The sequence below is a fragment of the Alternaria conjuncta genome (genome assembly GCF_024043145.1).
Source record: "Alternaria conjuncta strain BMP 0040 chromosome Unknown scaffold_7, whole genome shotgun sequence".
Taxonomy (NCBI): Eukaryota; Fungi; Ascomycota; class Dothideomycetes; order Pleosporales; family Pleosporaceae; genus Alternaria; species Alternaria conjuncta.
The window spans coordinates 553,514-580,845 of record NW_026250096.1 but is presented as its reverse complement, the minus strand read 5'-3'; the positions used below and the strand labels follow the sequence as shown (position 1 = coordinate 580,845).

The window sequence follows — 27,332 nt, the reverse complement described above, 5'->3', positions numbered from 1 at the left end:
CTTTGTGAGTCAAGACCAAACAGAAAGGTGTTCAAATACACTTGGACCAAGTCAGCAGTGAAGAGGGGGCAAGAAGAAAATTAGCAGCAGCGTGATGGTGGTTCTTTATGTACCGTTGAGTATAGCGTGCTGTCGGGGTCATGCGTGTAGGCGGGATGATTCTGATAATTTTGTCGCCCACATCCAATTAGTGACGAAGCTGAAACCCAACCTGTCCGGCTAGTCTGCTGGTAGCCAATGATGTGTCTTGAGAGCTTGCAAATAGTGGTCGATTTGGGACGACAACTCATCAAATGTGTATGGGCGTATGCACTTTTGGATGTGAGGTGCGGGCAATTGGAGGCCCAGACGGAAGAAGCCGGGACAGCAGGCAGCGAACACACCGGTAGCGCCAGCAACGAGGAGGCAGATCGCACCAACAGTCCTGGACGAAGCAAGGAGGATCGAGAGTTGCAATGCTCGCGAGTTGCTGTTCAAGTACACGGGTCGATGCCTCTAGGTGTCGGCCTTGGCACGCACGCGCGCTAGTGAGCTACCTGGAGCTTGCGCAGACACACCATTGCCTAGAATCATCAACACCGAGACACACAACTGCCAACCTTTGATAGTCCCGTAATCGTTTCCCTAGAATCTGCGGTCCATCTGATCGCTCGGAACACACAAAGCGCCCTTCTCAGTCTCCACACCGCCCACCATGGTAAACACCCCACCGTAACAGCTGAAGCACCCCAGTCGATCTAACTATGGCGTAGACGTCAATAGGTACAGGTTACGACCTGTCCAACTCGGTCTTCTCGCCCGACGGTCGAAACTTCCAGGTCGAATACGCGGTCAAGGCGGTAGAGAACGGTGGCACAGCGGTCGGCATCAAGTGCAAGGATGGCGTCGTACTCGCTCTGGAGAAGCTCGTCAGCAGCAAGTTGCTCAAGCCCGGCGCGAACAAGCGGATAGCAACTGTGGACCGCAACATGGGCATTGTGTCTTCCGGTCTCCTCCCCGATGGTCGCCACTTCGTCTCCCGCGCCCGCGACGAGGCAGCCCAATGGCGGCAGCTTTACAAGGCACCCATCCCCTCCTCGTCTCTCGCCGACCGCATGGGAAGCTATGCCCAAGCGTATACCCTCTACTCGAGTGTCCGTCCTTTCGGTATAACTGCAATCCTTGCAGGCTGGGACTCCGAGGCCGAGCTACCAGTAGATGGCCAAGTTGGTTCAGGGCCTACTGTTGGCTCGGGAGGCAAGAAAGAAGGCGCAAAGCATGGTGGGCCATCGCTCTACATGATCGAGCCCAGCGGTCTATACTGGGTATGGAAACCTTTGTGACCTAAACATGTCCAACAACTAACGTGCACAGGGCTACTACGGTGCCGCTACAGGCAAGGGCCGCCAGGTCGCCAAGTCAGAGCTCGAGAAACTCAACCTCTCCGAGGGAAATCTATCACTAGAGGAGGGTGTCAAGGAGGCAGCACGCATCATCTACGTCGCACACGATGACAACAAAGACAAGGAGTTTGAGCTTGAGATGACATGGATCAGCAGTCTCGACGGTCCTACCAAGGGCAGGCACGAGGAAGTGCCCAAGGACATCCGGGAAGAAGCTGAGAAGCTGGCAAAGAAGGCGCTGGAAGGAGACGACGATGATGACGAGGAGGAGGAGAAAATGGAAGAGTAGACGACGACTGCATAACACCGCGTAGACGGTCTACATGCATAACGAGCGGCTCTCACTGCCTTTCACGATCAATGAACAACATTTACGAAAGTCAAGCACTAGCACTATCATCTTCTTGTTCGGCCCGCTTCTCAAGCTTGCTTCGTCGCTCCTGCCAATTCTGGATTGACAGTTGACTGCGTCATCGACGATTCCAGATTCGCCATGCAGGTACATCCGCCCCACTAGCGCGTCACCCTGCAATCCGATTTTGAAAACCATTCAACAATTCCATCCATAAGTATCTTACGTCACGCGTCTATCCCACCATCCAAATACGCTCTTCTTATCCAATTGTAATATATCATCATGCCGCCAACTCTCATACTCATTCGCCACGCTCAGGCACAACACAATGCCACCAGCGACTGGTCCATCAGGGATCCTCCACTCACTGAGCTGGGCGAGCAGCAATGTCGCGAGCTACATGAGAGTCTGAAAGAGAGCAAGATCGGCAATGAAGTTGAGCTCATCGTTGTCAGCGCTCAAAGGCGGACGCTCCAGACTGCTACTATCGGGCTGGACTGGCTTATCAAGAAAGGCACCAAGGGTAAGAGCAATGTCACCAAGCAAGACATGTTATGTATATGTGACTAATAATGATATGTACTGCAGTAATCCCAGACGCGAACTGGCAAGAAAACGCAGACAAGCCGTGTGACATTGGAACACCCATCGACGAGATCTCCAAGGAATTCCCACAGTACGACTTCTCCGTCGTAGACCCTTCGTTCCCAGACAAGACAACTGGCGGATCCAAGAACCCGTACGCTTTCACCGAAAAGGCCATCCTGGCACGTGGACAGAGATGTCTCCAGGACCTCTACTCCCGCCCCGAGAAAGTCATTGCTGTTGTCTCGCATTCGGGTTTCCTGCGCACAGGTGTATGCAACCGCATGTTCTTCAATGCCGACTGGCGTGTGTTTGAGTTCGACGACGAGGAGATGAAGAAGAACGCTGGGTTCTTTGTGTTGAAGGAGAGCGAGGAGACGGAGAAGAAGGGTGGCGGTATGGGTCGTAGTGATGTTGGTGTCTTTGGTATCGTACCTGGTGACTTCCCGCCTGAGGTTGAGGAGGAGATTGCTACGAATAAGGCGCAAGTTGATGATGAGGCTACTAAGCAGAACCCTAGTGCTTGAGCTGGTTGATTTGTAGTTAGATCTAAGAGTCGCGTGTTGCCGGACTACATGGCATTGGAAATTTGCGATCACTTAGAGGGTAGACATTGTGTAGACCATAGAATTTAGTGAATGTCAATGAAGACAATCAATCTATATCCACTAATGTGGTCTGAGCATATTTGATGCCTTCATATGCATGAGCATGGTGCTCTTGTGTAATACCAAGTGGCACATAGAGCGCCCACATCAGGCCCCTCGGAATACCTGTTCAAACCCCCGAGCCTTTCTTTGGCCGGCCGTCTCAACACCCGGTATGGCCATCTTTCGGGAACCATCCTTATCAACCCGCCCAAGAAACCGGGAGATAGGGTCGGTACTGTGCATGCCTCCCATCGTACGCTTCTCTGAACCCAGACATAGCCGCTTCTTCTGTCGCCCCTGTGATCGCGAGACCGATAGCCTGCCCAAAGAGCAGATACAGCTCCCTTTTTGCCTGGTCCAGTCCTTGGAGACCAGCAAACGACGCATACTCGATGTAAAGATGCTGGAACTTGACCTTGACAATCTCAAGACCTGGCTGTCGTTGACCAAGCGGTAGTGGCTTCAGGGTCCGGCGTGCGGCTTTCCTTGGAGACGCTAACCGACGAAACTGAAGCAGAGGTGTAATCCATTTCTCGCGCAGGTTGACCTGTCGACGGTTATGATGAAGCTCTACACAGACCTCAAGTTCGCGTAAGCCAGTAAGCTGTTTCGAGGCGGCCTCGCAAGCTCGCTGCCTGAAAGTAAATACGGTGTTAGTTACTTCTGCGTGTAGCATACCAGATAATGTCCAAGTCCGTCACTATCGCAACCATACTTACCAACTTTGATGATGCTTCTCTTGCCAAACCACGTCCACGGTCTTGTTTGGATTTCCATAAGTGCTGTAGTGGAGATGCAACCTGGTGATGCTTCCCAAGTGGATGGACGAGGCATATTTGAAGAAGTTTGTCATCCGCTTTGGCGCGTCGAAGACAAAAACTGTGTTTTGGTAGAGCAACTTCGCTGTCTCTGCATAGACTTGCTTGCAAACAAGATTTAGCGCACATAGCGACCCCGGCCAGTTCGTTCGCAGGCCCTGAACAGCGTTGTATTTGCCAAGTGATCTCGAGAAGCGAATCACGACAGGAGGAGTCGCGTTTATCTTAGGATCAGGCGCAGGAGTCGTGCTCTTTGTAGCGATTACATTTGATGACAACTTGACAGTCTGTGGCTTCCGCTGCGCGAATTTGGATCCTTTGCTGGCGATCTCACAGCGACGCTCCGAGTCGAAGTAGTAGCCGTATATTTGGTTTCTGATCTCACCGGGTAAGGCGAGGAAGCCGCGCATCTTTTTGGGCGGAGACCCTCTCGGCTTGTGAGCGCGGGAGAAGAGACTGGTACCCGTCATGACCGCGGGGCTGACAAGCTTGGAAGCTTGCAAGACAATGTGTTGCTGTGCTAGTGAATTAGCCGTAAATGTTTGTTAGCAAGTATCAAGATGCCACCGAGCTGGTGATAGTCTGTGTCTGTATTGGAACCATGGAACATTGGAGGTGGAGCCTGGGTGCCTGGGCCCTGATATCGTACGTGGACGCTAGTCGCGTTTGGGCTAGTGACCAGAGCAACTGCGGGCAGCCACGACAGTCGCCCCTGCTGCATACCGCCATGTTAACCATCATGTCTTCGCTAATCTCGCGCCAACGTATCCTCCTTCGCCAGCCTCAATTTCCTGCAGCTCGCGCCTTCTCCTCCTCCAGGATAAACGCATCTCGCCTCCGTCAACCCGGCGAACCAACCGGCCCGAACGAAGTGAGTAGAGATCATACAAAATATATGCGACGCATACACTGACCTCTTATCTCAACCTCTGCAGCCTCCGACACACATCCGAACACCTCCCTCGAAATCCCCACTCAAAGTCTGGCCCATCCTCGCGATACTGGGATTAGGCACATACCTGTTCAACGCGATAATTGATCAGCGAAAAGGCGAGGGATACCAACCCAAAGGACCTATTCAAGGCCATTCCCCCAGCGGCAAAGGACAAGTGAAGCCTTCACATCCCCACTAGAAAGATGCCTGCCATTGAGAAGACTGCCGCGGGCTCGCGCGAGTCTCCCCGCTGGTCCAGCGATGAAGTGACCGTCCTTTTCGTCCTTGGTGGCCCCGGTGCCGGAAAGGGTACGCAATGTACGAAGCTCGTCAGTGACTATGGCTTCAAGCATCTCTCTGCTGGTGATCTGCTGCGCGAAGAGCAGAACCGCGAGGGCAGCGAGTTCGGCGAGATGATCAAGACGTACATCAAGGAAGGCACTATTGTGCCCATGGAGGTCACCGTTCAGCTGTTGGAGAACGCAATGGAGGCCAGCATGGAGAGCGGAGAGAACCACGGAAAGCTGTTCCTGATTGATGGTATGATGACCCATGCAGCTACTTTCCAGTCAATGGTCTAACATGATAGGCTTCCCGCGCAAACTCGACCAGGCCCACGCTTTCGAGCGCTCCGTCTGCCCTTCCAAGTTCACCATCTTCTTCGAGTGCTCCGAAGCCGTCATGGAGAAGCGACTTCTCGTTCGCGGCGAGACATCGGGACGCGCTGACGACAACCTTGAGAGTATCAAGAAGCGCTTCAGGACATTCGTGGAGACAAGCATGCCCGTGGTCAATGAATTCGAGTCACAGGATAGGGTTGTCAAGATCAACGCAGAGCAGGAGCCTGACCAGGTTTACCGGGACGTTGTGGAGAAGCTCAAGGAGCGTGGCGTGAAGCCCATCAACATCACCTTTGTGCAGACACAGGCTTCATAGTCTATAGGGAGACGCCCAAGAATCAATATATCTGAATTGCATTGTCTATCATGCAGCTCGAGGGCTGCTGTTCATGAACCTGAAAAGCCTCATAATGCATCCGTCCCAAGCCGACCCCTTTTGAAAGAAAGAAACGCGCACCAAGACGACGTAACCACTTAGTCCATATCGTCATCAATGGCCCTCTGCTGCTTCCTCTGTCCGCCCCTTCCGCCGAACCGCGACGCCATATCGGCCTTCTGGTCGGCCTTGTTTGCTTCCTCCTCCTTCTCCTGCGCGAACCTCTGCTTCTCCTGCTGGATGACCTGCAGAACACCTTGCAGACTGTTTCGCCACAAATCTAACCTTGAAGCTACCTCTCTCCACTGGTTGTCGCCAAAGACGCGGTATGTTGAGCGGTGGATCAGGAAGGTCTGGTTAAGCTGGCTGAGCTTGCCCTCAACGAGACCAGCGCGGATCACGTCAATGACCCACATCTCGACGTCCTCGGATGGTACTTGTAGTGCCTTTGCGATCCTCTCGTAAGGTAGCGACCTGGCTTGGCCCGCTGAAGCAGCCATGGACGCAAGGGTGAGGAGGCGCATCTTGCGGTTCAAGGCACCGGCGTCAAGGCCAGACTCCTCAACCCAGCCATCGTGCTCGTCCTTGAAGTCGTTGTAGTCATCCAGGAGATCAGAGTTGAAGATTTCAAGGAGCTGGAAGTATATGGGGTCGGAGTTACGGAGGGCCTGGATCGAGTCGAGATCGGTGAGATCTTGGAAATCGAAGTGGGTCGGGTGTGTGAGGGCCGACTTGAGGGCGCGAAGAGAGAGCTCGCGAGCCTCTGGGGACGAAGCCTGCTCTGAAGGGAATGTCCTGAGTGCGCGTAGCAGATATGTGTATGCCTGCTCCTCTTCGCCTGCGTCCGATGCGACGTCGCTTACAGCAAGGTAGAGCTTGCGCGAATCCTCCTCCCCGGTCTTCCATGCGGCTATCCAGCTGTCGAGCTGCTTGAGTTGTGGTCGCAGTGTCTCGAAGTTTGATGTGGCGCGAATGACACGGAGAATGGCAAGGAGCACGTGGTAGCGCGTCTCGCTGTCGGGCTGGGTGGTGTTGAAGATGGTGCTGAGGATGGAGAGCGCAAGACCACCACCGTTCAGAGGCGACGAGGAGATGGGCGTGCTCAGGTTCTGGCACATCTTGGGGATGAAGATGGAGACATTTGGCGACTGGTTTACGAGGTGGATGAGCAGGTTGTAGGCCGCAATAAACTCTGCGCACTCATTGTTAGCCCGGTGTTTTCTCCATCAGAAGGACCCCTCGAGTCATTGCTGGAGCCGTACCCTTCTCGGGCGCCTGGTTCAGTGCCTGGCTGCCGACGACGAGCTTCTTGAGCACATCGTCCTTCTTGTTCTCCTTGAGCAGGTCCGCGCTCTCGCCCTGGAGGTTGGCGCTCTCATCGCCCTGGGATTTTTTGAGGCTGTCGATGTATTGTGCGAACTCGTCGGTAAGCTCCTCGAAGGTGCCCTCGATGAGCAGCGTGGTCTTGGCGCCCGGCATGGTGAGAATAGTAGAGAGTGGTATCGGGGCAGTGTGTAGGCGGCGGGCGCAGGGGCGGGGCTGGTGGATTGTCGACAATGGGAGCGGCGTTGGTGGGATGCCAAGATTGGAGTTGGATTTTTGGGAAGTCGCTATCGATAGCCGCACAGACAAACAACACCAACAGCCAGAACCACTTGCTGCCTTGGACCATGTCACCTTACTTGAGTTTACTGTGTACAATTTCAAATCCTTGGAAGCCTCACAAAGTTCAGTTCGATATCGGTCAGCGTCCTCAAGGAAGCAGTGCCTTGTCCTGAACCGTGTCATCATCAAAGCCCGACCGCTCGAAGGAAAGCACTTACCATCATACAACGCAATCTCATACACACCACCTTCAGCTTCCGGGTGCACAGCTACGAAAGACCTTTCCATTAGCGCACTTCCATCTCTAACATCAAGGACGTTGTTATCCAAGATGAAGACCCCCCACTCTGCCAATTCTCCCTCAAGCACGTCGGTCGAACCCGGACGCAGTACATCGCTCATGTATAGGAGTTCGCTAGACTGATTCCGACTATGCAACACCACCTGTCGATCCCCATCCTCGGCCGCATGAAGCTCCCACGTGTTCGTTGCATTGTACTTCACGAGATAGAACTTGCTAGCGGCATCCTGGCTGTCGCTCAGCACGTAGGTGCGTATGTCCAAAGAACTGACTGGCAGAGACACCCATTGGCTGTCCAGGGACGGATCGTCGCTGTGTGCGATAGTCAGCGACCCAATATAGAAGATTTCAAAGGACTAGACGTACGATGAGGACCGCAGCTGATATAATTGGGTACCCGGAGCTGGGACATCAAGTTGGGCTCGTCTATCATGTGACCACGCCAAAGCCATGTCAGACAAGCCTATAGCAAGAGCGAGGAAGGACTTCATTCCGAGATTCAGCACTGGAAAATTGCTTGCGACGGATAGAAAGACACTCAAGTCAAGTGCCGATAACACGTATGTATAGTTTGCGGGGGCGACAGGGGTCGGAATGAAGGCCCCTTCAGCCTGCAACATATCAGCTTCGCTTAGATTCAAGCCTCATCTATAAACATCTTGCCTTTCTAAATTTCTCTTGGCCTGTACTCAACATGTTGCAGAAAACCCACATGTCGATAGCATGGCAGTAGTAGAGGGGCCAGACCACACCATGTCGCAGTGGGGCCTTTATGATGTTGTTCGTCGACTGCTCTCAGAAAATCACCATCTTCTGAGACGCTGATATCTATCACTCCTACTAAAAACGTGTCAATATGAAGTTCACGACAATTGTATCTTCGTTGGTCCTCGCTGCGTCGGCCACCGCGCAGACCACGCCCTCGGGTTTCACTCCTGCCACCAATGCAACGCTGGATGTCTACTATGGGACACAGTACATCAGTCCCGGTCTCATCGTTAAAAAATCAAGTATGAACCCGAGGTGCGAAGAAGGATGTGCCATACTCATGTAAAACAGCAACGGCAAAGGCCCCTGTCATCGGTCTCACCAACACAACACTCAGCGGAAAGTACCTGCTTGCAATGATCGGTACTCCCCCCTTTCATCATTAAAGACGCATCACACTGACACTGCTCAGACATCGATGTCACCCAAAACGGCCGTGCGTCAACCGTCCTGCATGCCCTTCTGCAGGATTACACGCCATCCGGCACCAAGCAGAACGGCACATCGGTCCTCACTACGACAGCCACAACACCTTCGTCGTACTTTGGTCCTGCGCCACCCGCTGGCGCGCCTCCCACTCATCGTTACGTATTCTTGCTGCACGAGCAGCCGGCAAACTTCGCGGTCCCGGCTGCGCATCAACAGGCTGTTAGCAGCCGGTTCGGCATTGACTGGCCAAAGTTCATTGTGGATGCTGGGCTCAAAGCCCCGATTGCTGGAAATTACTTGCAGGTGAAGAGTGGAGATAACACGAAGAGGTGGGAAGCGTAGGAAGAAGCTTGTTCTTCATTTTGAAGCGCAACACATTCCATTCAAAATGTACCTCCGTGCTAGATAGTATGCAAATGCAAATGCAACCCCAAAATCCCCAACCCCCGAATTTCAATGCCGATCCCTTCCTCCTCACTACCTCTGGTGCACACCCCAATCATACCGTGCAGTTCAGATTGTTTCCCAAAGTAGTCCTGAACACATCCAAAAGACACTGATGCGCGCGATCCCCATCTTCACTCAGTATCTCACTGCTGTCGATAACGTACGCGCCTGCCGGAACGACGATGCCGTTGTAGTACACGACGGTATCTACCGTACGAGCTTTGCACGCTATTAATGCCAACAGTCAGCAGCTGATCTCCAAACGATGGGATATGGTAGAATACACACCTTCCTTTTCGTTAGACCACATCCACCCGATGCTATACATGGTCTGATCGTAATGCAGAATGCTCTTCGTGGTATCGTATACGACCCGCCGTCTTCTCAGGTTGTTTTCCGTCCAGGCCTCATCGGTGACGGCGTAGGCGAAGCATTTATCTGATGAGCGGCCGATTTTGTCGATGGCTGTTACGCTGGTGATGGCGGTTGCGAGGATGGCGATGAGGCTTGCTTTGCGCATCGTGAGGACTTTGCTTGTGCGTTTAGACGGAGGTGGCTGGAGGGGTAGGAAGGAGAAGTATTTTGCATGTCTTGTTGATATGTTGGCCTGGTAAGGGGGCCGGTTGGCAGGGGTACGGGCTGGGGGATCCGGTGTTGGAACCGTGGTACTTGGTTAGGGGACTTGACACCAACACCGAAATATTATCTCATCACTTCACCGCATGCATGCCATATGTGTGCTTGGGACCTGTGCAAGATGAAGTACAGCAATGTATTCGTCGCGTCGCGAGAAGCGACATACCAAGCGCAACTAAGATATCCACATGAAAAGAACCCACTCGCCAGCCTCATGTCTTCCATACATGAAAACCTCTGATTAGTGACCAAAGGCTTGTGAATTGCCTGCATTGATCTTGGCAAACTCCCTGTTCTCTTTCTGCCACTTCCTCGCATATCTGACGCCAAATCCGTGTTCGAATACTTCGCGGATGGCCTCAAGTGGCATCCCCTTGACTTCAGGGAAGCAGAAGATAACGAATAGCCAGCCGACGAAGCAGATGCCTGCGTAGAACCCGAAGGCCCCTGATGGGGTGATGCCTTTCATCATGGAAAGGAAGGTCGAGGCGATGATGATGTTGGTACTCCAGCATGTGACCGTGTTCAACATCGTTCCAACAGCTCTGACCTCCATAGGAATCAGCTCGGTCCCGATCCATGCCACGGTAGCCACACCACTAGCTGATTGAAGTTAGCACTGGTCTAGTGATAGCGGAATAGAAGACAAAAAAGACTTCAGCATAGTGAGGGTACTTACAGTAGAAGCCAACGAAGATGATGATCGTGGCAATAAGGACATAACCTGGCCAGCCAATCTCTTCGCTCTGAACAGCCAATGTGCGGAGATCAATCGGGATGTAAGAGAAGCTGACGGCAGCGATGACAAGGCAGACGCTCATGCCCAGAATCGTTATCAAGAGAATGCGACGGCGGCCGAACTTGTCGACAATGACAAGGTTGACGAGCGAGAAGATGAAGTTCGTGGCGGAAACGGTAATGGCGACAGCGGTCGCGTTGTTGAAGCCGACAATCTTGAAGAGCGTCGCTGAGTAATACATGAGTGTGTTGAAGCCCGACAGTTGCGAAATGGCCATGATCGTGCATGCTGTAAAAACGGCGCGGAAAGTGGACGCTGTGGTGAAGATACGGGCCAAAGTCTTGAACACCGAATCATCCACCATAGTCTGTGTGGCTTCGTTGATGCTCATCTCAATGCTCATGATCTTCGCGCGTCGCTGCTCTTCGGTCGATGTTGGGTAGATGCGCGTGAGGACAATACTGGCTTGGTCCACGTTCCCGTGTGCGACTAGTTGGCGGGGAGACTCGGGGCAGAGAGTCAGAAGACCGGCAAGGAGGATGGCGGGTGCCGCACCGATGCCAACTGTTGCTCTCCAGGCTTGCGAGTTGGCGCCTCCGACTTGTGCGAAGCCGGCACCGATGGATGACGCAAGAAACTGGCCAAAGGTGACGCTCATGTTGTTGAAGGCGATCATCCGGCCGCGATACTTGGCTGGCGCCAGTTCGGATATGTAGAGAGGAACTATCATAGCCGCCGAGCCAACACCCAGGCCTACGACGAAGCGGCCTACCGCGAATTGTGGGAGGTGATACGCAGCCGTCTGGAGTATGGTGCCGATAACGAAGACGCCGCATGCCAGAAATATTGGCAGCTTGCGACCATATTTGTCGGCAATCATACCAGCGATGACGGCTCCCACGAGGGCACCTCCAGAGGTGAGTGATGTGACGAGCTCCTGCTCGGAGGACGTGAGTTCGTGGCCGAGAGATGAGCCAATAGTCACGAGCACCGAAGAGATGTAGCCAGTATCGTAACCTCGACAGAGTCAGCAAGGTCGGATCTCAGAATCCAACTTAGGAATAGAGTTACGCACCGAAAAGGAGGCCACCGAGAGAAACAGTCATGGAAATTAGCCAAGCAGCCTTTGAAGCAGCTGTAGCTTCGATGCCAGAGAGATTTGCGATCTGATCCGCATGTTCGCGTGCAGTCGTGATATCTTCAATTTTGTCGATGCTGGACGACCGTTCGTTGAAAACATCAGCCTTCTTCAAGTCTTGAGCCATATTGACCTGTAATTGGCAGTGGTGAGGAGTTTGGACAACGTTCCAGATGTGATGATCAGAGTCAACAATGTGATGATGACAGACGAGGCTCGAGAGCTTGCGATACTTCAAGCCATACTCCAGGAGATATCGCGTGCTACTTATGCTACTCGTGTAGCCTCAAGGTCGCGCTCCGACAATGGCCGGCACGACGCGCAACCAAGCTCGATGCGAAATGCTCTCGCAGGCTGACCTGGATTGCCACGTTGGGATCCGTCGCACCATACTGGCAACGCTTTCCCCAGGTTTCTGCTCGCAAGTCTCCGCAACCCTATCGGGTATGCGTCATTCTTCGCTTCGCAATGCTGGGGTGCATGGGGAAATGCGGGGGAGGGGCCTAGAGAACAGGGTAGACCGGCGTGTTGGGACCGCTTGACAGCTCAATCGGATGCTGCACATTGGTTGACACGGCATGGCGGATCGAGAACGCTGGTCGCGCGTGCGGCTGAGGATAGTCGAGGATAGGAAGTTTGCGGCATAGATTTCTACGTTGGTCGCCAAGGCTCGGAGTCAAAAGGCCGTGTCCTGCGGGCTTGCCATTCTCAACATTCCGAGGTTGCGATCGGATGGGTATCGCCAGACCCATCCTATGGAAGTACCACAAAGCCGATAGAAGGTTACCGAAGTCCAGGCGGCCTTTGACAAACTTGTTGAATCCGCACATCATGCGACGTGACATGACGAAAAAAAGTCGGGGTAGCGGAAGCAGCAACTTTTTCTATTGGAGCTAGAGCTTTCCACATCCGTAACGCAGCGTGCCACAGGGCGTTGGAGTGTCTTTCCTGCTCAAGCAATCGTTGATTGATAACGCTACTCGAAAACCATCAGATCGGCATGATCATTCATCAATGACAGTGTTGGTATGAGCGAGCGCTTCTTGATATTACATTAACATTAGATATTGCTATAAGGTTCTCGCTGTAACGAGGAGATCTATCATACCAAAATGACCCGCAGGTCCAGAAATTGAGGGTCTGAGAAGCTAATTGGCTGTCTTTAACCAATGATCTGCCATATCTCGTCTTGTCTCCTCAAAGAAATCTATAAAACTCATGAACTCCCCCAGGAAGTGGAATCGTGACTCGTCTACTCTTTCTTGGCGTGCTTGATGAGGTTGCCCTGCTCATCCACTAGGCCCTTCGCGCGCATAACCTTGAGCGCATCGTGAATAGGGTCCAACTCTGGCTGCGGTGCCCTGTGAGAGCCGAAGTAGGTGTCGGCCCATGTAAAGTACTGTCCGTAGTTGACTGTGAAGTACATGTGATGCAGTGTGTGATGGGCGGGGCTATTGAGCCATTTCTCCGTCCAATGGCCTGTAATCATGTCGCCATCGTGAATGAAGATGGTCCAAATTTGAACAGCAACAAAGAGGACCATGTACAGATGTCTCTGCATTGGGCAGATGAAAACGAAGATGCTTTTGAGATTTAGCAATGGGGTTTTGGGGAAATGGCCTAGGGAACACTCACTGGTATGGCAATGACTGAACGAACCCATCAAGCGGGTGGAACGCTAGCGCAGCCCATGGTGTAGGAACTGTTGAAATTAGCATTGCTATTGAGAGCGACAAAAATGCAAGACATCTGAAAGATACTGGGGACACTTACCAATCCATTTGTGGTGTGGCTTGTGGATGTACTTGTACACGCTGGGGTGATGTTCTAGGCGATGAATCCAGTAGATGGCAAAATCATTGAAAGCCATGTACAGAGCGGCTGAAGCCACCAGCCAGGGCCAGCCATATTCGCTTGTGTTGGTATAGATCAAGCTGTGGCCGCGCACTTCAGCGAGGAAAATAGGCAGGGTACAAAGGTTGATGAAGGGGATGGCGAAGAGCGATGATTTGATCTCTTGGGAGACTTGGTTCTTCAAGAAGCGTGGGTGGTACTCGAGCCGGCGATCAAAGACAGTGTAGTAGGACAGAGAGCTGAAAAAGAGGTAGAGAGAAGTTGCGCCGAGCTGAGTAATGACGAGAATCGATAGGATTTGACGGTAAATGTTGTCGCGTGGCCATTGGGACGCAGGCGCTGTGCTAGCGGCCGAAAAGTCTGAAAACGAAGAATTGGCTACGCTGAAGCCGGGCGAGGGGAGAGCCCATGCGTAGGCTTTGTCCAGGACAAGAGGATCCAGGAGTTCCAGAGCGACATCCATTGTTGACTGCTATGCAAAGAGAGGTATGAAAATTTGAGGTGTGAGCAAAAGGTGGCGGGATAACTGGCGCACAAGCTGCCGTTGGGGCGCGGATGGGCTTTGGCCGTGTTGCTTGGCTTGGCAGGGGTAAATTGGTAAAAGTGGGGTCGCCCTCCCTTCGTACGAACGCGCTATGGTAAACACCTCCCAACCGAAATCACCCCCAAACATCCGCCTTCCATTTGCCCCTCTTCTTCAGCCCGTCAGCCCACGCTTTGACGTCGGCCTCGGTCTTACCCTGCGCACCCTGGACCGCTTCTCCCAGCCTCATATCCACCTCCCGGGCCATGCTTGCCTTGCCGCAGATGTACATGTTGGCCCCTCCCTCCAGCATGTCCAGCACCTTGCCAGCGTGCTCGGCCACCCGGTCCTGCACATAAACTCTGCGCTGCCCTTGCATTCGCGAGAATGCAGTAACGATCTCTAGCTTGTCTCCGAGCTGCTCCTGCATCTTTGCCAGCTCGTCGTGGTAGATGTAGTCCTCCTGGTTCCGGCATCCGAAGAACAACAACATCTTGCCAATCGGCCTACCAATCGCATGCAATTTGGCGCGCTCCTGAAGAAACGCACGGAAAGGAGCAAAGCCGGTGCCAGCGCTCACCATGATCAATTGAGTCGAAGATGTGACGGGCAGCTTGAACTTCGACTTCCTCACGTGCGCGAGAATTGTTTGGCCCTGGACATCTCCACTTCCGACTGAGTGGTGATAGGTGGGAATTGGCGTATTTCCGGCCGGGTGAAGATTGGATGCCGATAAGAGGTAATTGGACGTCAGGCCAGGAATTGTGGTTCTCGACTGGCCTTCAGTCGTGATCGTCTTATTGACTACCAGTGCGGTGATCGCGATGCGTCGGGGAGACGTTACGGAACTCGAAGAGATGGAGTAGTATCTCGGCTGAAGTGGCAGCAAGTTATCGATGACGAAGGCGAGCGGTATCGAGGTCCACGCAGCACCAGGGCTGGCAAGCTCGAGCAGCCGAGCGAACGTGACGTGTGCAGAAGACGTGAACCGCTCGTAACGCCCACGGTCCTGCGCAATGTCGAGGAGCTTCGATCTGGCTTGAGGGGTGGGCGCAAACTGAGCAACTTCGAGCACAGCCTTCCGAGCCACAGGCGCGCAAACCTCCAGATGATTGCGGAAAGCTGTCTCGAGCGTGCACGGCGACGGTATCTTTGGCTTGTCGGAATCGCTCTTCGGTGCTACGGTGAGGCAGTGGTGTCTACGGCCTTGCAAGCCGAGTATGTCGAGCAGTCGGTTGACTTCCTCCTCAGGGTTGACAGGCCAGATGCCGATATGATCCCCAGTCTTGTACACGATGTCCGTATTGCCCAGATCCACTTCCAAGTGCACACAGTTACGATCTCCCGACACGAACAACTCGCGAGAGTGTTTGATGGTCAAATGAACTATGGCTGAGTTCAAGGCAGATCGTTGGTGGTGCACCGATGTGACGGAATTTGCTTCGGGACCAGGGCTCACGGCGGCGAGATCAACCCTCATCGTCGGCTCGTAAGTGACAGCCTTCTCTTCGAACCCCATCTGAGTAAGCAGAGTGAAGACATCATCTTTCCATGCTTGATAGTCCTCCTCTGTGCCACCATTGGCATCGTCGGCTCTCTGTCGTGGCATCAGCGCAGTAGCGCCTGCAGCATCTAAGACATCGGCGACGACATCGAGGACCCTGTTGTAGTACTTGTAGTTGCTATTACCGAGACCGAACGCCAGGTATCGCAAGCTCTCAAGCCGAATGTTGTCGTCGCCTACCCGCTTGATCCAATCCCAAAGGCCGGTAGTGTTATCGCTCGGATCGCCTTCGCCATATGTGCTCAGGATGAAGATGGCGAAGTACTTGTTCTGGATCCTCGCAACACTCTCGGCATCGTAATCGGATAAGTCCGCGACCAAGGCATTCACTCCGAAGCGCGCGCCGCACTCTCGACCCAAGTTTTCGGCGAGGCGCTCCGATGTACCAGACTGTGAGCCCCAAAAGATGACGCAATGATAGCTGCCCTCATCGAGGCGTTGGCAAACGTCGCGCGTAGAAGTGGTCTTCCCGTCTGAAAAGCCCTCTGCGATCTGTGGTCTCTCAAAATACACCTACAATAACAGCATGGTCAGCAATGCTGCGACATCAAGGATGCAAAGTTGCGTGGAAGTAGTCTCCTTACATGGTAGTTCGGGTCCGGCTTGTCCCAAATGCGACCACGAGAGATATACCCGAGCGATGTAAGAAGAAATAGAAATGCAGCTAGTCCGTCTGCTGCAGTCGAGGGCTTCAAACTGCTAAACACCGGTGTTGTGCTGAGTGCTTGCAGAAGAGGATTGAGTTGTGACCTCAACTCTGACACGTCAAGTGGTAGACCAAGTGAATCCATGATGACAGAAGGAAGCAAAACAGCCTACAAAGGTTTGACAGGCTGAAGGGACGATATAGCCAGGGAGAAGCAAATGGTATCCTTCAATCAGTCAAGAGCACGCGGGCCATTGATGACAGCCGTACAAGTACTGGCACCAACCCACAGTTCGCGGGCATGACTGCCAGACCTGATTTGTCGATAACAACCAGACATTCCTGAGCGCAACGCTTTCGGTAGTCCGTTGTGATGCCTGAACGCTCGCGGCAGGCTGATCATGACGCGAGTAAACCATGGCATCCCCGCGTTACCCCACACTTTAGCTGTCAGTTGGCGTCCACGCGTAGTTCCCGATTTAACTTTTCAAGCCCGCATATACCGGTCGTAGCAATGCATTCCGCAATAGGACGTCATTCTCCGAAGCATACCCTTCTTAGTAAACTTAGGATGCGGTTGTCCACTTTTGCGGCTGCGTCAACGGGCAGTGAGATACCGCGACGAGCACTTAAGTAAACTCTCAATCGCACAATCTATACTATCACTACGCAAAGCTACTGATGAGATTATTTTCAACGTTGCTGTTGTATTGATTACGACCCAAGATGTCTACAGCGGTCATTTCCATTCCGTATGCTGCTGCGCTAGGCGCGTGCGCTCTTCTCTACTTTGTTATCTATCCTGTAGTCGTTTACTTCCGCGATGTTAATGGTATGTGAGCTATCAAGTACAATAATAATATCGACTGACATCTCAGGTCTTCGGCGTTACCCAAACATGCACCCGCTCTCGGGCATATCTTCGATCCCGTTCATGGTGCTTGCGCACGGCGGAGCGCGGTCCACCTACCTTGAGAAACTACATCGAAAGCATCCAGTAATCCGTGTGGGCCCCAGCTTCCTCTCGTACGGCGACCTTCGAGCCGTGAAAGACATCTACGGCCATAACACTCCCTGTACCAAGGACGGATCGTACGTTGTCACTGCAGGCTCGCATTACCATCTGGCCGATGCCATCGACAAGCATGATCATGCGCGGAAGAGGAAGTTGATGAGCTCTGCGTATGCAATCAAGAACCTGGAGGGCTGGGAGCACAAGGTAGCCGACAAGACGCAGAAGCTACTAAAGCACTTTGACGAGTGCTGCACCTCACCATTGCCTCCTGGACAGCTACCGAAGCCTGAGGACGTGAACCTCGACTATCGGAAGTGGACAAACTTCTTCACACTAGACGCTATCGCCGATATTGGACTTTCCGACAAGCTTGGATTCCTCGATCGGGGCCACGACAGGGTTACTGGACGGAGAACAGACGGCTCAACATATGAATGTGATTTCAGACCAGCACTTTACAACACAGCTCGGAAACAGTCGTTGTTGGTCTGGCCATACGACTGGTATCCGCTCATCAACAAACTCTCGAACGTCATCCCCTTCTATAAGCGCATGAGCGACTATGCAAACGAATGGGAGGGCGTACCAGTTCAACTCGCCCACAAGCGTCTGGAGCGGTACAGAGCAGGGGAGAAGCTCGACGACTTCTTCCAAACGCTGATGGAAGACAAGAACGGCCATCCGAACAATCTGGAATGGGGCGAGATCATCGCGGAAGTGAGCATCATGATGAACGCCGGATCAGCTACGACAGCGATTGCGATGGCCAATGTCATGTACCAATTGATCAAGCACCCAGATATCAAGATGAAGTTGGTGCAAGAGATCGATTCGGCACTGGAAGACGAGGAGGAGGAAGGCGATGGGGTAGTCGCTTACGACAGGGTAAAACACCTACCATATCTCCGTGCATGCCTCGACGAATCGCTCCGGCTCTTCCCACCAACACCCCATGGACTCCCGCGACAGACGCCAGCCGAAGGCGTCAACATCCTTGGTGACTACATTCCGGGCGGAGTCTCCGTCGCCATGTCTGCATATGTTGCGCATCGGCAGGAATCCGTGTTCCCGGACGCCGACAAGTTTATACCGGAGCGCTGGTTGGGTGAAGAAGGCAAGGCCTTGCAGCCCTACTTCCTGGCCTTCTCGGCGGGTGCAAGAGGATGCATCGGACGCAACATCTCGTACCTAGAGCAGACTGTGGTTTTGGCGAGTGTGTTGAGGCGGTATGATTTTGCGCTGAGTAGTCCGAATTGGGAGCTTCAGCGGCTGGAGACGATGAATTGGATCCTGGGGGAGATGCCTGTGAAGATTTGGCGACGGGAGCGGACATCGGCCAGGTAAGATTAGAGGTGTTTGGAACTTCGTAGATTTGCGGGAATCGTCAAATGCAACGGGTATCGCAAACCGTCCGCATCGCAACGGAGAAGTCCATATTACTGAGTGTATTTAGTGCCCAGGTGTCACAGTGACGATGCGCAAATCTCGATCAGGCGTGCGCCGCGACCGTTCCTTTGCTCCACCCGCGCATAAACACCGAGATAGCGCCTGAGCTGATTGGCCCCCACACACATACTATTACTCCGCTGTGCAGCATACATAAACGGTTCTACATACCCTAGTCATCGCAATCAGATTCATCTCCATCTCGAATCGAGAAACCATCATCGCTTATGTCGCAGCCGCCTGTACCAACTCAGCCACCCTTGGTGCCTTCGGCGCCCGTGTCTGAATCCTCGCCAGCCCAGCCTCGCCCTGCGCGTTCAAAAAACGGCTGCAATGCGTGCAGGTACGCGGAAATTCTTCGTTACTCCCCACCAACGCTCATCGACATAGGAGGCGGAAAGTGCGATGTAATGAGCAGAGGCCCAGATGTGGACACTGCGAAAGACTGAATCTCGATTGCACTTGGAACCGCACGCCGGCTCGTAGCACTACCAATCCATCCCATTCGTTCAACACTGGCCAGCACCAGCCCTTCTTTTCTGGTCCATTACCCTTGGAAGGGTACGGGTTTGGTTTTGACCTATCTGGGCCATTGAGCTTGGGTACCTGGGACGAAGCCATGCTGTTGAGTCCCAGCTCATGGCCAACTGACACCGGGTCTTTCGCGAGCGTAGCAACACACTCGGACCCGGTTTCGCAGTCCATCCACCAGTCCCGGCCGACTCATAGATCTTCAAGTCAGACCCTGGGAGTAACGTCTTCTGCAAGCAATGAAGTGCATGAGCTGCCAGAGCGTAGACTTCACCAGCCTGATCCAGCTTCGACCTCGCCGTTCTCTACCGAGGGCGCGTCGAATGGACCGAACGAAGATTACCTCTTGCACACATTCCTCCAGATGCTCATGCCACCCATCCTGACACCGGTGGAAATTGGTCCCAAATGGGCATCTACCCGGGCATTCTTTGCCACTCTGGCTGCAGAGTCACCCATCGTCAAGAGTGCCATCATGGCTTTCGCCGCGATGCAGATGCAGCGCAGTGGGCTGGGCAACGACATGGCCAAGGCAGACTGGAGGCCTTTGTATGATACCGCATCCAGACAGGTAGCGAATTGCCTAGCAAAGACGCGAGTAGTCGAGGACAGTGACCTCAGACACATGCTTGCTGCCCTTTTCCTGCTTACCTATACCGATCTTCTTACGGAAATGCTACCACGAGCCCACACGAACCTACGCGAGGCCTATACACTTATAAAGAGTGTCAGCAAGACCACCTTCTCGGCACCGGAACGTCGACTCATCTCATGGATGCGCCTACTTGACGCGCGCGCTGTGTCAACAGCAGGTGGAGAAGGTCTCTTCTTGGCTGACACAGACGAGACCATCTTTGATGCGTCGCCTGCGGCCAATCCCGGGTCAGATCCGGACACGTCGGACACCGAAATCGAGGAAATTCTGTTTGACGTGTTATATCATCCCGGTATCATGTTCTATCAGAAGGTGCAGTCCTTCGCCGGTCGCATCACACGCATTGACCCGTGGCGTCGTACACGCGGCACGGTTCAGGATGAGACTGAAGTGATGGCCATCGCAGCGCAAATCTCCAAGGATCTACATGCACTTTACGGCCAGCGACCAGCATTGATGGATCATGCGGTTGCTGGAAACCTCACCGAAAAACACATAGCCAAAAACTTAGCAGGCGCACTCACACGAAGTTTCCGGACCTATCTCGCAAACTACTACGCATCGTTCATACACTTACATCGCGTTGCATACGTGCAGTACCCAAAAACCAAGGATGTAATAAATGCCATAATGAATATAAAGCGTCTGACACATCTGATGGCGCAGGCAGATGAGTCGTTGCCGGTCAATGTCTTGTGGCCACTGATGATGTGGGGGTGCGAAGAAGACGACTTGGATGAACGAAGATGGATCATTGAAGCCATCCGCAGCCTCGAGAGCATCGCTACCAACGCAAAAGCTACCGCAGACCTATTGGAAGAAGTGCAACGACGGCAGGATGAAGGCAAGCGAAGAGTCGACGTGCGATTGGTCAGCCAGGAGTATTTCGCATCATCAAACCATTTCGCAATCGTGTAATGTTCAGTCAAGCTCCAACACGCACATTGTCGCTCACCAGAAACACGCGACCGAGTGTCAGTCGCGATTATGTCAGTTTTTTGCAGGTATCGAGCGACAATCTCGGCGTAAGAGGATACGGGAAGCTTTGCCATTTACAGGTCAATGCGCGTATACTTGTCATTTCCGGCTCAGACCTATACCAATCAAACTGCGCATTACGTTCCAAGCTTTCCTCCATCGGAAGATGCCCCGCAAGCTTCCAGACTTAGGACGTTGCATACGAAGCGGGCGGGGTAAGTGACCCGAAAGGAAAACCGACAAGATGGGATCGATTTCCCGGCTCAACGTAGCAACTCCATCGTTCATAGTCCTCGGGCCTCCGACCTCACGATGAGACAGAGAAGCGGATGGTTAGTCAAAGCCGCGGGATTGCCCGCATGTAGAATTTTGCTGATTGCTGAACAGCAAAGCTTGTCGTGAGCGTCACATCAAATGTACGGGCTCTTACAATCCAATGCCATCCAAACGCTTAATGTAGGAATTTATAGGCGTGAAGCTGCGTGACTCGGAAAAATGCAAATACTGCACCGAGCGCAAAAAGCCATGCATTCGCGGCAATGCTTTTCGCTTCCGACCTGTCACGGCGGTCAAGTTCAACGCCGGCGAAGACATAGGATCCGCTGAACAGTCCCTTGAGTTCCAAGTGGGACAGCAGTGGGTTGATATTCCAAGCTCATGTGCGTAGAGAACAATTCATAAATAGCGATAATCGCTGATGAAAAGTGGTGTAGTGCACTTTGTTGAGCCGAACAAGGACAGCGGTGACGAAGAAGAGTACGAAGCTGGGCCCGAAAGCGAAGCGAATCCCGAAAGCACGCCCAACACTCTCGACGTTGCATCAAAAGCCCGCCGGCAAAACTCAAATTTGAACAGAGTGTCTAGCGAAAGCCAACTGGCGACGACGTACGGTGACCTAACCACGTTCGTGGACCTTCCAACTTCGGAGTTCAACGACACTAGCGAGTTACCTTCCATCCACGAAGTCCTGAACACTCAGGTCCCACCGTCTCTAATTGGTGTCACGAGCGGTACCAGTAACAGTGCGCCGCACAGCATTCGCGCCGTGTCTTCGATAAGTCAAATAGTAAACACAAACTGGCAGGCAAGCCCCGGATCACTTCAACGTCTGTCACAGTCCCCGAGTCTATCGAAGAAGAGTCCTTTCGGATCGATCAACAATAATCACTCTCCTTATAACTCCACAGCATTCAGTCCTTCCTCAGCGCCAACACTCAGGTGGCCCGTGAACAACGCACACGAAGCCCGTCTCCTCCATCATTACCTCTTCTTTTGCACCTCGTGGATCGATGTGTGTGACTCACGGCGGCACTTTGCTACTGAGGTACCAAAACGCGCAGCCCACTTCCCCGTCATTCTCAATGGCATACTGGGTGTTGCTGCAAGACACTCCTGGCTGATGGGCAAGGCCGTAGAAGACGTGTCGCAGCCTTATGTAGATCAGTGCTTACAGGCGCTAATCGTAGCACTTGAGGACCCGCTGGCACATTGGGATGAGAATTTCCTCATAGCCGTTATCCTGCTTCGGCTTCACGAAGAGATGGGCGATGCCGACGAACACTGCCACCACCTCGTACGTTCTCTCGCCCTTGAGCTTGACTGTGTATTTTTCCTGACCACATGATGATCACAGGGTACCGCCCGTATACTAAACAGTATCTCCTCCTTCGCCGCAGACGGTGGCCTCCGCGAATCAGCATCCTGGGTTTCTCTCCGCCAACACATCTACGTCTCACTCACAACCCAAAAACCCCTCAACCTCAGCCTTGACAACTACCGTCATTCAGCTGTGTTCAGCGAATTCGACGACGAAAGCTGGGCGAATCGCATCATATTCCTGTTCGCCGTCGTCCTGCAAACTGTCTTCGGAGGCACCAATAATGGCAGCGAAAACATCAGCCGCGAAACATGGAAAGAATTGAACGATGAAGTCGAGGAATGGGAGCGGACGAAGCCCTGGACTTTCTCGGCCTTCCACGTCGAACCCGATGCGGGTGACAAGTTTGAGGGAAGCTGGCCTGAACTGCTCTGTCCACAGGGGATCGTGGCAGTCGGACTACAGTACTACCATCTCTGCAAGATACTGCTCACGATATACTCGCCTAACGCGTCATTAGTTGGGTTGGCAGGTGTTCGGGCTAGGAAATCTACCGATGCGGCTGTTCGCAAACATATGAGGATAACCATAGGGTATGGTGTGAGTAACAGTCATTGTGGTAATGCTATGTTCCAGGGTAGTCACATTTTGAGTGCGTGCGGAGCTTATATTATTGATCCAAGGGAGCAGCAGGCTTGTGTGGAGTATCTGGAACAGTTGCAGAGACTAATAGGGTGGAGGACGGATGGCGTCTTGAGGGATCTTCGAGAGCAATGGGCGTTTTGAGGTGACAACACAACGATTGAGATAAGGGCTTTGTCGGCGCCACGAAAACTGCAGATGCCCGAAGGGAAACACTTTAACGTCTCAATATTTCATTGCGAGGCAGCATTCTATAACGATGCTTCCAGCTCATCAAGACCTGACACCTGGTTCACAACCCATTTCCTCTTCTCCTCATCTGTGTATCGTGGGTAAGGCCTACGGCAGTCCGCACTGCTCTCCGGGTATCCTCTCTTATGCGCAACGACGTACTTGGTGCCATTGATGCCACCCTTTCCGAACCCCCATTCCGTGACCGAGAGCTTGATCTGGAGGGCTGATGCTTCGTCGTGCTTGCCTGATTGGTACAGGTTGAACAAGTGTATGCAGGACTAATCTATTAGCTTCCAAACACGCAAAACGTTGGCGATAGTACATACCTTGGGGTACAAGTTCGCGACACCAGTAATTGTGCCGATTCCACCCACACTCAGCGCGGGTACAAGCCAGTCGCTCTGACCGGCCAGCGCCACAAAATCCGACTTGTCGAACGCAGCACTAATCCTCGCAACCTTTGCGATGCCTCCGCACGTGAGCTTGACGGCTACAATGTTCTTGTGCTTACCGAGGATATCCAGCATCTCGGAGTTGATGTCGAGGCCGGCTACGACGTTGGGGAAGTTGTACAGGACGATGGGGACGGGGGATGCGTCGGCTAGTTCCTGGAAATAGGCTACGATGGCATCTTGGTTCATGGAGAAGTGGAAGTAGGAGGGCACCAGTGCGAGGTAGTATGATGCGCCTGCTTCTTTTGCTTCGGCGGTCTGCTGTATCGCGTCGCGCGTGCAGCCTGCTACGCCTCCAATTGTGATGGGTAGGTCTCCGCGACCGAGGCGCTGTGCCGTCTTGCGAGCGGTTTGGACGAGTTGCGTCTTCTCAGCTGCGGATAATGTTGCTGCTTCGCCATTTGTTCCTGCGATGACGATGCCGTGCAGGCCGTTGGAAATCAAGAACTCGAAATGCTTTTCTTGGACATCCCAATCGATCTCTTGCGTGGTGTCATTCTTGAACCAGGTCAATGAGGGGACATGGATTCCTGGTGGGAAGGAGTATGTTGTTGTGCCGTTGGTGCCGTTTGCGGAAGGCATTTTGTGAGGATGTCAAGAGATGAGCAGGTACAGAGGGGAACTGAATGTGGACGACATTCCACGAGCAGAGCGAAACCGCCGCATTTTGGCATCCACGACTGCGCGACGCGTTCCGGTAGTACGATGGAGCATGCGAGAAGACGCGCTTCGGCGTGGAGACGTGTGGATGTTCCATCGGCTCTCAGAGCGCGCGATTCGCCGTCGGCTACGACCGCGACGGTGACGTTGGGCTGCCGACGCTCGCATCGCCAGCTTCGCGTGTCGGCTGCACTAGGCCCACGAGCTCCCACACCACGCCACCGAACCCACGCGACGAGAGTGCGCCATCTCTGGAGACTCCACTGGGGAAGGTCGTGGTCGGATGTGGCAACCTGGTTCTCCGTCCCGGAATGGCCTGGGTGTTTTGTGGGGAAGCGCGTTTGGTTCAAAAGAACGTGGGAGCCCCAGGTTTGGGATCGGCATCAAGACTACTGCAGAACTCTGCAGCTTCAACATCCGTCCGGCAACTTGAACATTGTTTGTTCTGGTGAATAGTCATCATGGGTGGTTTTGCTCGCGCCCCCGAAGACAGGCCAACGCCTCCGGAAGTTGTAAGTTCTTGTGCTGAGCGATGGTGAGATGATAAGGTGCTAATGTAGTCTATAGTACAACTGGAGGGTCTACATGGCCGCGCTCGTGATCTCGATGGGCGTTTTGGCTTATGGTTACGACTCTGCCTTTATCGGCACTACCATTGCCCAGGAGTCCTTCCAACGAGACTTTGGCATCAATGCATCGAACAAGAACGAGATCACCAGCAACATTACGTCCATATATTCGGCCGGAGGACTCGTAGGAGCGCTGCTTATGTACCCATTTCTTGAGCTCCTTGGTCGCCGTGCTACAGTCATCATCTCCGATGCCATCTTCATCGTTGGCGCGATCATGTGCACTGGTAAGCAATCTTCATTAACTTGATCCATGTGCCAGTACTAATAGTGCACTTTAGTCCCCAAGAACCAATTGAGTCTCGTCCTCGCCGGGCGGTTCTTCACTGGCATGGGTGTGGGAGGAATAGCCGCTGTGTCGCCCATCTACATCGCCGAGATCTCGCCTCCTGCTATTCGTGGACGCCTCACTGGGTTCTTCGAATCTTTCTACCAAACGGGTGCCGTTATCGGATTCTGGATCAACTACGGCATTGTACACAATATGGACCGATCAAAGTCCATCGCTTGGAGAGTGCCGATGGCTGTTCAGCTCATCCCTGCTGGGCTGCTAGCTCTCATGATACCGGTTCTGAAGGAGTCTCCTACCTGGCTGCTGAAACGCGGTCGCGAGGCTGAGGCCTTGAAGTCGTGGAGCTACTTCCGTAACCTACCCGAAGACCACCCATACATTGCCCAGGATGTTCAATACGTACGAAATGAGATTGCGAAAGAGCGTGCCGCACTTCTACATGGCGAGGCGCATGCTAGCTTCCTCACAACGATCAAAGCCGCAGCACGCGAAGGAGCCATGCCAGGAATGCGAAACAGATTCCTCTTGGTATTCCTCATGTTCATGTGGCAAGCTTGGAGTGGTGCCGCGGCAATCAACTACTACTCTCCAACCATCTTTACATCCATCGGATTGTCCGACGTAACTCTCTGGACCGGTATCTACGGAATCATCAAAGCTGGAGGTTCCATCATTTTCTTCACCTGGTTCATCGACATGTTTGGGCGGAAGTGGCCTTGGATCATCTCTTCCTTGATATGTGCTTTCTGCCAGTACTACCTCGCCGTCTACATTGCACTCGGAAAGCCCACAGTGGGTGAGCCTATGTCCGATTCTACAGTCGCTGGTGGCAAAGCTGCAACAGCCATGATCATGATCTTTGGTGCTGCCTGGTCATTCGGTGCGAACGGCCTTCCCTGGATCATTTCTAGCGAAATCTTCCCCGCATCTATGCGCTCTATATCGGGACCATGGGCAGCAGCATCCGTATGGATATGGACTCTAGTAGTCACCAAGGTAAGCACCTATCAGTCGCATGTAATAGATATACTAATCTTGTTCTAGGCCTTGCCGCAAATGTACACCTCGATGGAATGGGGCGTATACGTCTTCTTCGCCACCGCGCTTATTTGCGCTAGTATCTACGCCTTCTTCTTCATCCACGACACGAAAGGACTGCGTATGGATCAGATGGATCAGTTGTTTGGTTTTGAGAAGCGCGAAGAGTTCATCGTGCAGGCAGATGGGAAGAACGCCGATTACGAGAGCGAGCACCATGAGAAGGCTCCCGTGCAACGGACTGAGGCTGTTTAATTGTAAGAAGTATTTTAGTGATATCCATGTATTCAGAGCGTTGTACGTCTACAACAGACGTTCAAGTCGTTTTCTGTACGTAATGAGTGAAGCACAAATTCCCCTCGGGCTTCTTTCCCAACACAACTATACAGCCCAGTTTATCGATTTTCAAAGCAGTCTATGAGATCAGCAATTGTCGTTTCGGTTCGTGCAACGTAAGCAATATACGATGCGTGTTGACTTATATCGTGGGAAGCGCGTGTCACATAGGCTAAATCCTGCCTTACTTTCGAACAGTCTGTCGGGTCGTTGAAACCCAGGCTGAGCCCTGAGCTAACCCGTTTTGACAGCGATCCCAGCGGCTCGTTAGATATAGCTCCTATATGTAGGCAAGTGTAATGCCAATTGCAGCATGGTACTACATATTGGGATCTGACCTGACGGCTCCTTCAGCCGCAACCGAAGAATTGATGTCGAAGTGCCACGATCACGGCAAGAAAAGGCGGTATTTGGCCTACTGGGCAGGAGAAGGATGGTTGAAGAAGAGCATAAGACG

At 53.0% G+C, this 27,332-nt stretch overlaps 14 protein-coding genes across 14 annotated transcripts; 8 read left to right on the top strand and 6 right to left on the bottom strand.

Annotated features, from left to right (window-relative positions):
- Positions 1-694: 694 nt before the first annotated feature.
- J4E85_005287 (uncharacterized protein) lies at positions 695-1,671 on the top strand (the record flags this gene model as incomplete). The annotated part of the gene is made up of 3 exons (XM_051469536.1): positions 695-697; positions 753-1,304; positions 1,354-1,671. The coding sequence occupies 3 exons, from the start codon at positions 695-697 to the stop codon at positions 1,669-1,671; spliced, it is 873 nt and encodes a 290-aa protein (XP_051326367.1).
- Positions 1,672-2,019: 348 nt separating this feature from the next.
- On the top strand, positions 2,020-2,849 carry J4E85_005286 (uncharacterized protein; the record flags this gene model as incomplete). Its single annotated transcript, XM_051469535.1, has 2 exons — positions 2,020-2,260; positions 2,326-2,849. The coding sequence occupies 2 exons, from the start codon at positions 2,020-2,022 to the stop codon at positions 2,847-2,849; spliced, it is 765 nt and encodes a 254-aa protein (XP_051326366.1).
- A 322-nt stretch (positions 2,850-3,171) lies between these two features.
- On the bottom strand, positions 3,172-4,400 carry J4E85_005285 (uncharacterized protein; the record flags this gene model as incomplete). Its single annotated transcript, XM_051469534.1, has 3 exons — positions 3,172-3,607; positions 3,692-4,310; positions 4,358-4,400. The coding sequence occupies 3 exons, from the start codon at positions 4,398-4,400 to the stop codon at positions 3,172-3,174; spliced, it is 1,098 nt and encodes a 365-aa protein (XP_051326365.1).
- Positions 4,401-4,927: 527 nt separating this feature from the next.
- On the top strand, positions 4,928-5,660 carry J4E85_005284 (uncharacterized protein; the record flags this gene model as incomplete). Its single annotated transcript, XM_051469533.1, has 2 exons — positions 4,928-5,264; positions 5,314-5,660. 2 exons carry the CDS (start codon positions 4,928-4,930, stop codon positions 5,658-5,660), a joined length of 684 nt encoding a protein of 227 aa, XP_051326364.1.
- Positions 5,661-5,818: 158 nt separating this feature from the next.
- Positions 5,819-7,199, bottom strand: J4E85_005283 (uncharacterized protein; the record flags this gene model as incomplete). Its single annotated transcript, XM_051469532.1, has 2 exons — positions 5,819-6,912; positions 6,983-7,199. 2 exons carry the CDS (start codon positions 7,197-7,199, stop codon positions 5,819-5,821), a joined length of 1,311 nt encoding a protein of 436 aa, XP_051326363.1.
- Positions 7,200-8,482: 1,283 nt separating this feature from the next.
- On the top strand, positions 8,483-9,165 carry J4E85_005282 (uncharacterized protein; the record flags this gene model as incomplete). Its single annotated transcript, XM_051469531.1, has 3 exons — positions 8,483-8,636; positions 8,686-8,757; positions 8,807-9,165. The coding sequence occupies 3 exons, from the start codon at positions 8,483-8,485 to the stop codon at positions 9,163-9,165; spliced, it is 585 nt and encodes a 194-aa protein (XP_051326362.1).
- Positions 9,166-10,147: 982 nt separating this feature from the next.
- On the bottom strand, positions 10,148-11,910 carry J4E85_005281 (uncharacterized protein; the record flags this gene model as incomplete). The annotated part of the gene is made up of 3 exons (XM_051469530.1): positions 10,148-10,509; positions 10,586-11,662; positions 11,721-11,910. 3 exons carry the CDS (start codon positions 11,908-11,910, stop codon positions 10,148-10,150), a joined length of 1,629 nt encoding a protein of 542 aa, XP_051326361.1.
- Positions 11,911-13,035: 1,125 nt separating this feature from the next.
- On the bottom strand, positions 13,036-14,100 carry J4E85_005280 (uncharacterized protein; the record flags this gene model as incomplete). Its single annotated transcript, XM_051469529.1, has 3 exons — positions 13,036-13,366; positions 13,419-13,485; positions 13,557-14,100. The coding sequence occupies 3 exons, from the start codon at positions 14,098-14,100 to the stop codon at positions 13,036-13,038; spliced, it is 942 nt and encodes a 313-aa protein (XP_051326360.1).
- A 196-nt stretch (positions 14,101-14,296) lies between these two features.
- J4E85_005279 (uncharacterized protein) lies at positions 14,297-16,515 on the bottom strand (the record flags this gene model as incomplete). Its single annotated transcript, XM_051469528.1, has 2 exons — positions 14,297-16,216; positions 16,309-16,515. The coding sequence occupies 2 exons, from the start codon at positions 16,513-16,515 to the stop codon at positions 14,297-14,299; spliced, it is 2,127 nt and encodes a 708-aa protein (XP_051326359.1).
- Positions 16,516-17,096: 581 nt separating this feature from the next.
- J4E85_005278 (uncharacterized protein) lies at positions 17,097-18,729 on the top strand (the record flags this gene model as incomplete). The annotated part of the gene is made up of 2 exons (XM_051469527.1): positions 17,097-17,202; positions 17,249-18,729. 2 exons carry the CDS (start codon positions 17,097-17,099, stop codon positions 18,727-18,729), a joined length of 1,587 nt encoding a protein of 528 aa, XP_051326358.1.
- A 329-nt stretch (positions 18,730-19,058) lies between these two features.
- On the top strand, positions 19,059-20,935 carry J4E85_005277 (uncharacterized protein; the record flags this gene model as incomplete). Its single annotated transcript, XM_051469526.1, has 2 exons — positions 19,059-19,174; positions 19,222-20,935. The coding sequence occupies 2 exons, from the start codon at positions 19,059-19,061 to the stop codon at positions 20,933-20,935; spliced, it is 1,830 nt and encodes a 609-aa protein (XP_051326357.1).
- Positions 20,936-21,307: 372 nt separating this feature from the next.
- Positions 21,308-23,378, top strand: J4E85_005276 (uncharacterized protein; the record flags this gene model as incomplete). Its single annotated transcript, XM_051469525.1, has 5 exons — positions 21,308-21,327; positions 21,383-21,411; positions 21,466-21,654; positions 21,709-22,568; positions 22,629-23,378. 5 exons carry the CDS (start codon positions 21,308-21,310, stop codon positions 23,376-23,378), a joined length of 1,848 nt encoding a protein of 615 aa, XP_051326356.1.
- A 107-nt stretch (positions 23,379-23,485) lies between these two features.
- J4E85_005275 (uncharacterized protein) lies at positions 23,486-24,502 on the bottom strand (the record flags this gene model as incomplete). The annotated part of the gene is made up of 2 exons (XM_051469524.1): positions 23,486-23,746; positions 23,795-24,502. The coding sequence occupies 2 exons, from the start codon at positions 24,500-24,502 to the stop codon at positions 23,486-23,488; spliced, it is 969 nt and encodes a 322-aa protein (XP_051326355.1).
- Positions 24,503-25,041: 539 nt separating this feature from the next.
- On the top strand, positions 25,042-26,794 carry J4E85_005274 (uncharacterized protein; the record flags this gene model as incomplete). The annotated part of the gene is made up of 4 exons (XM_051469523.1): positions 25,042-25,092; positions 25,148-25,436; positions 25,491-26,497; positions 26,546-26,794. 4 exons carry the CDS (start codon positions 25,042-25,044, stop codon positions 26,792-26,794), a joined length of 1,596 nt encoding a protein of 531 aa, XP_051326354.1.
- Between the last annotated feature and the right edge of the window lie 538 nt (positions 26,795-27,332).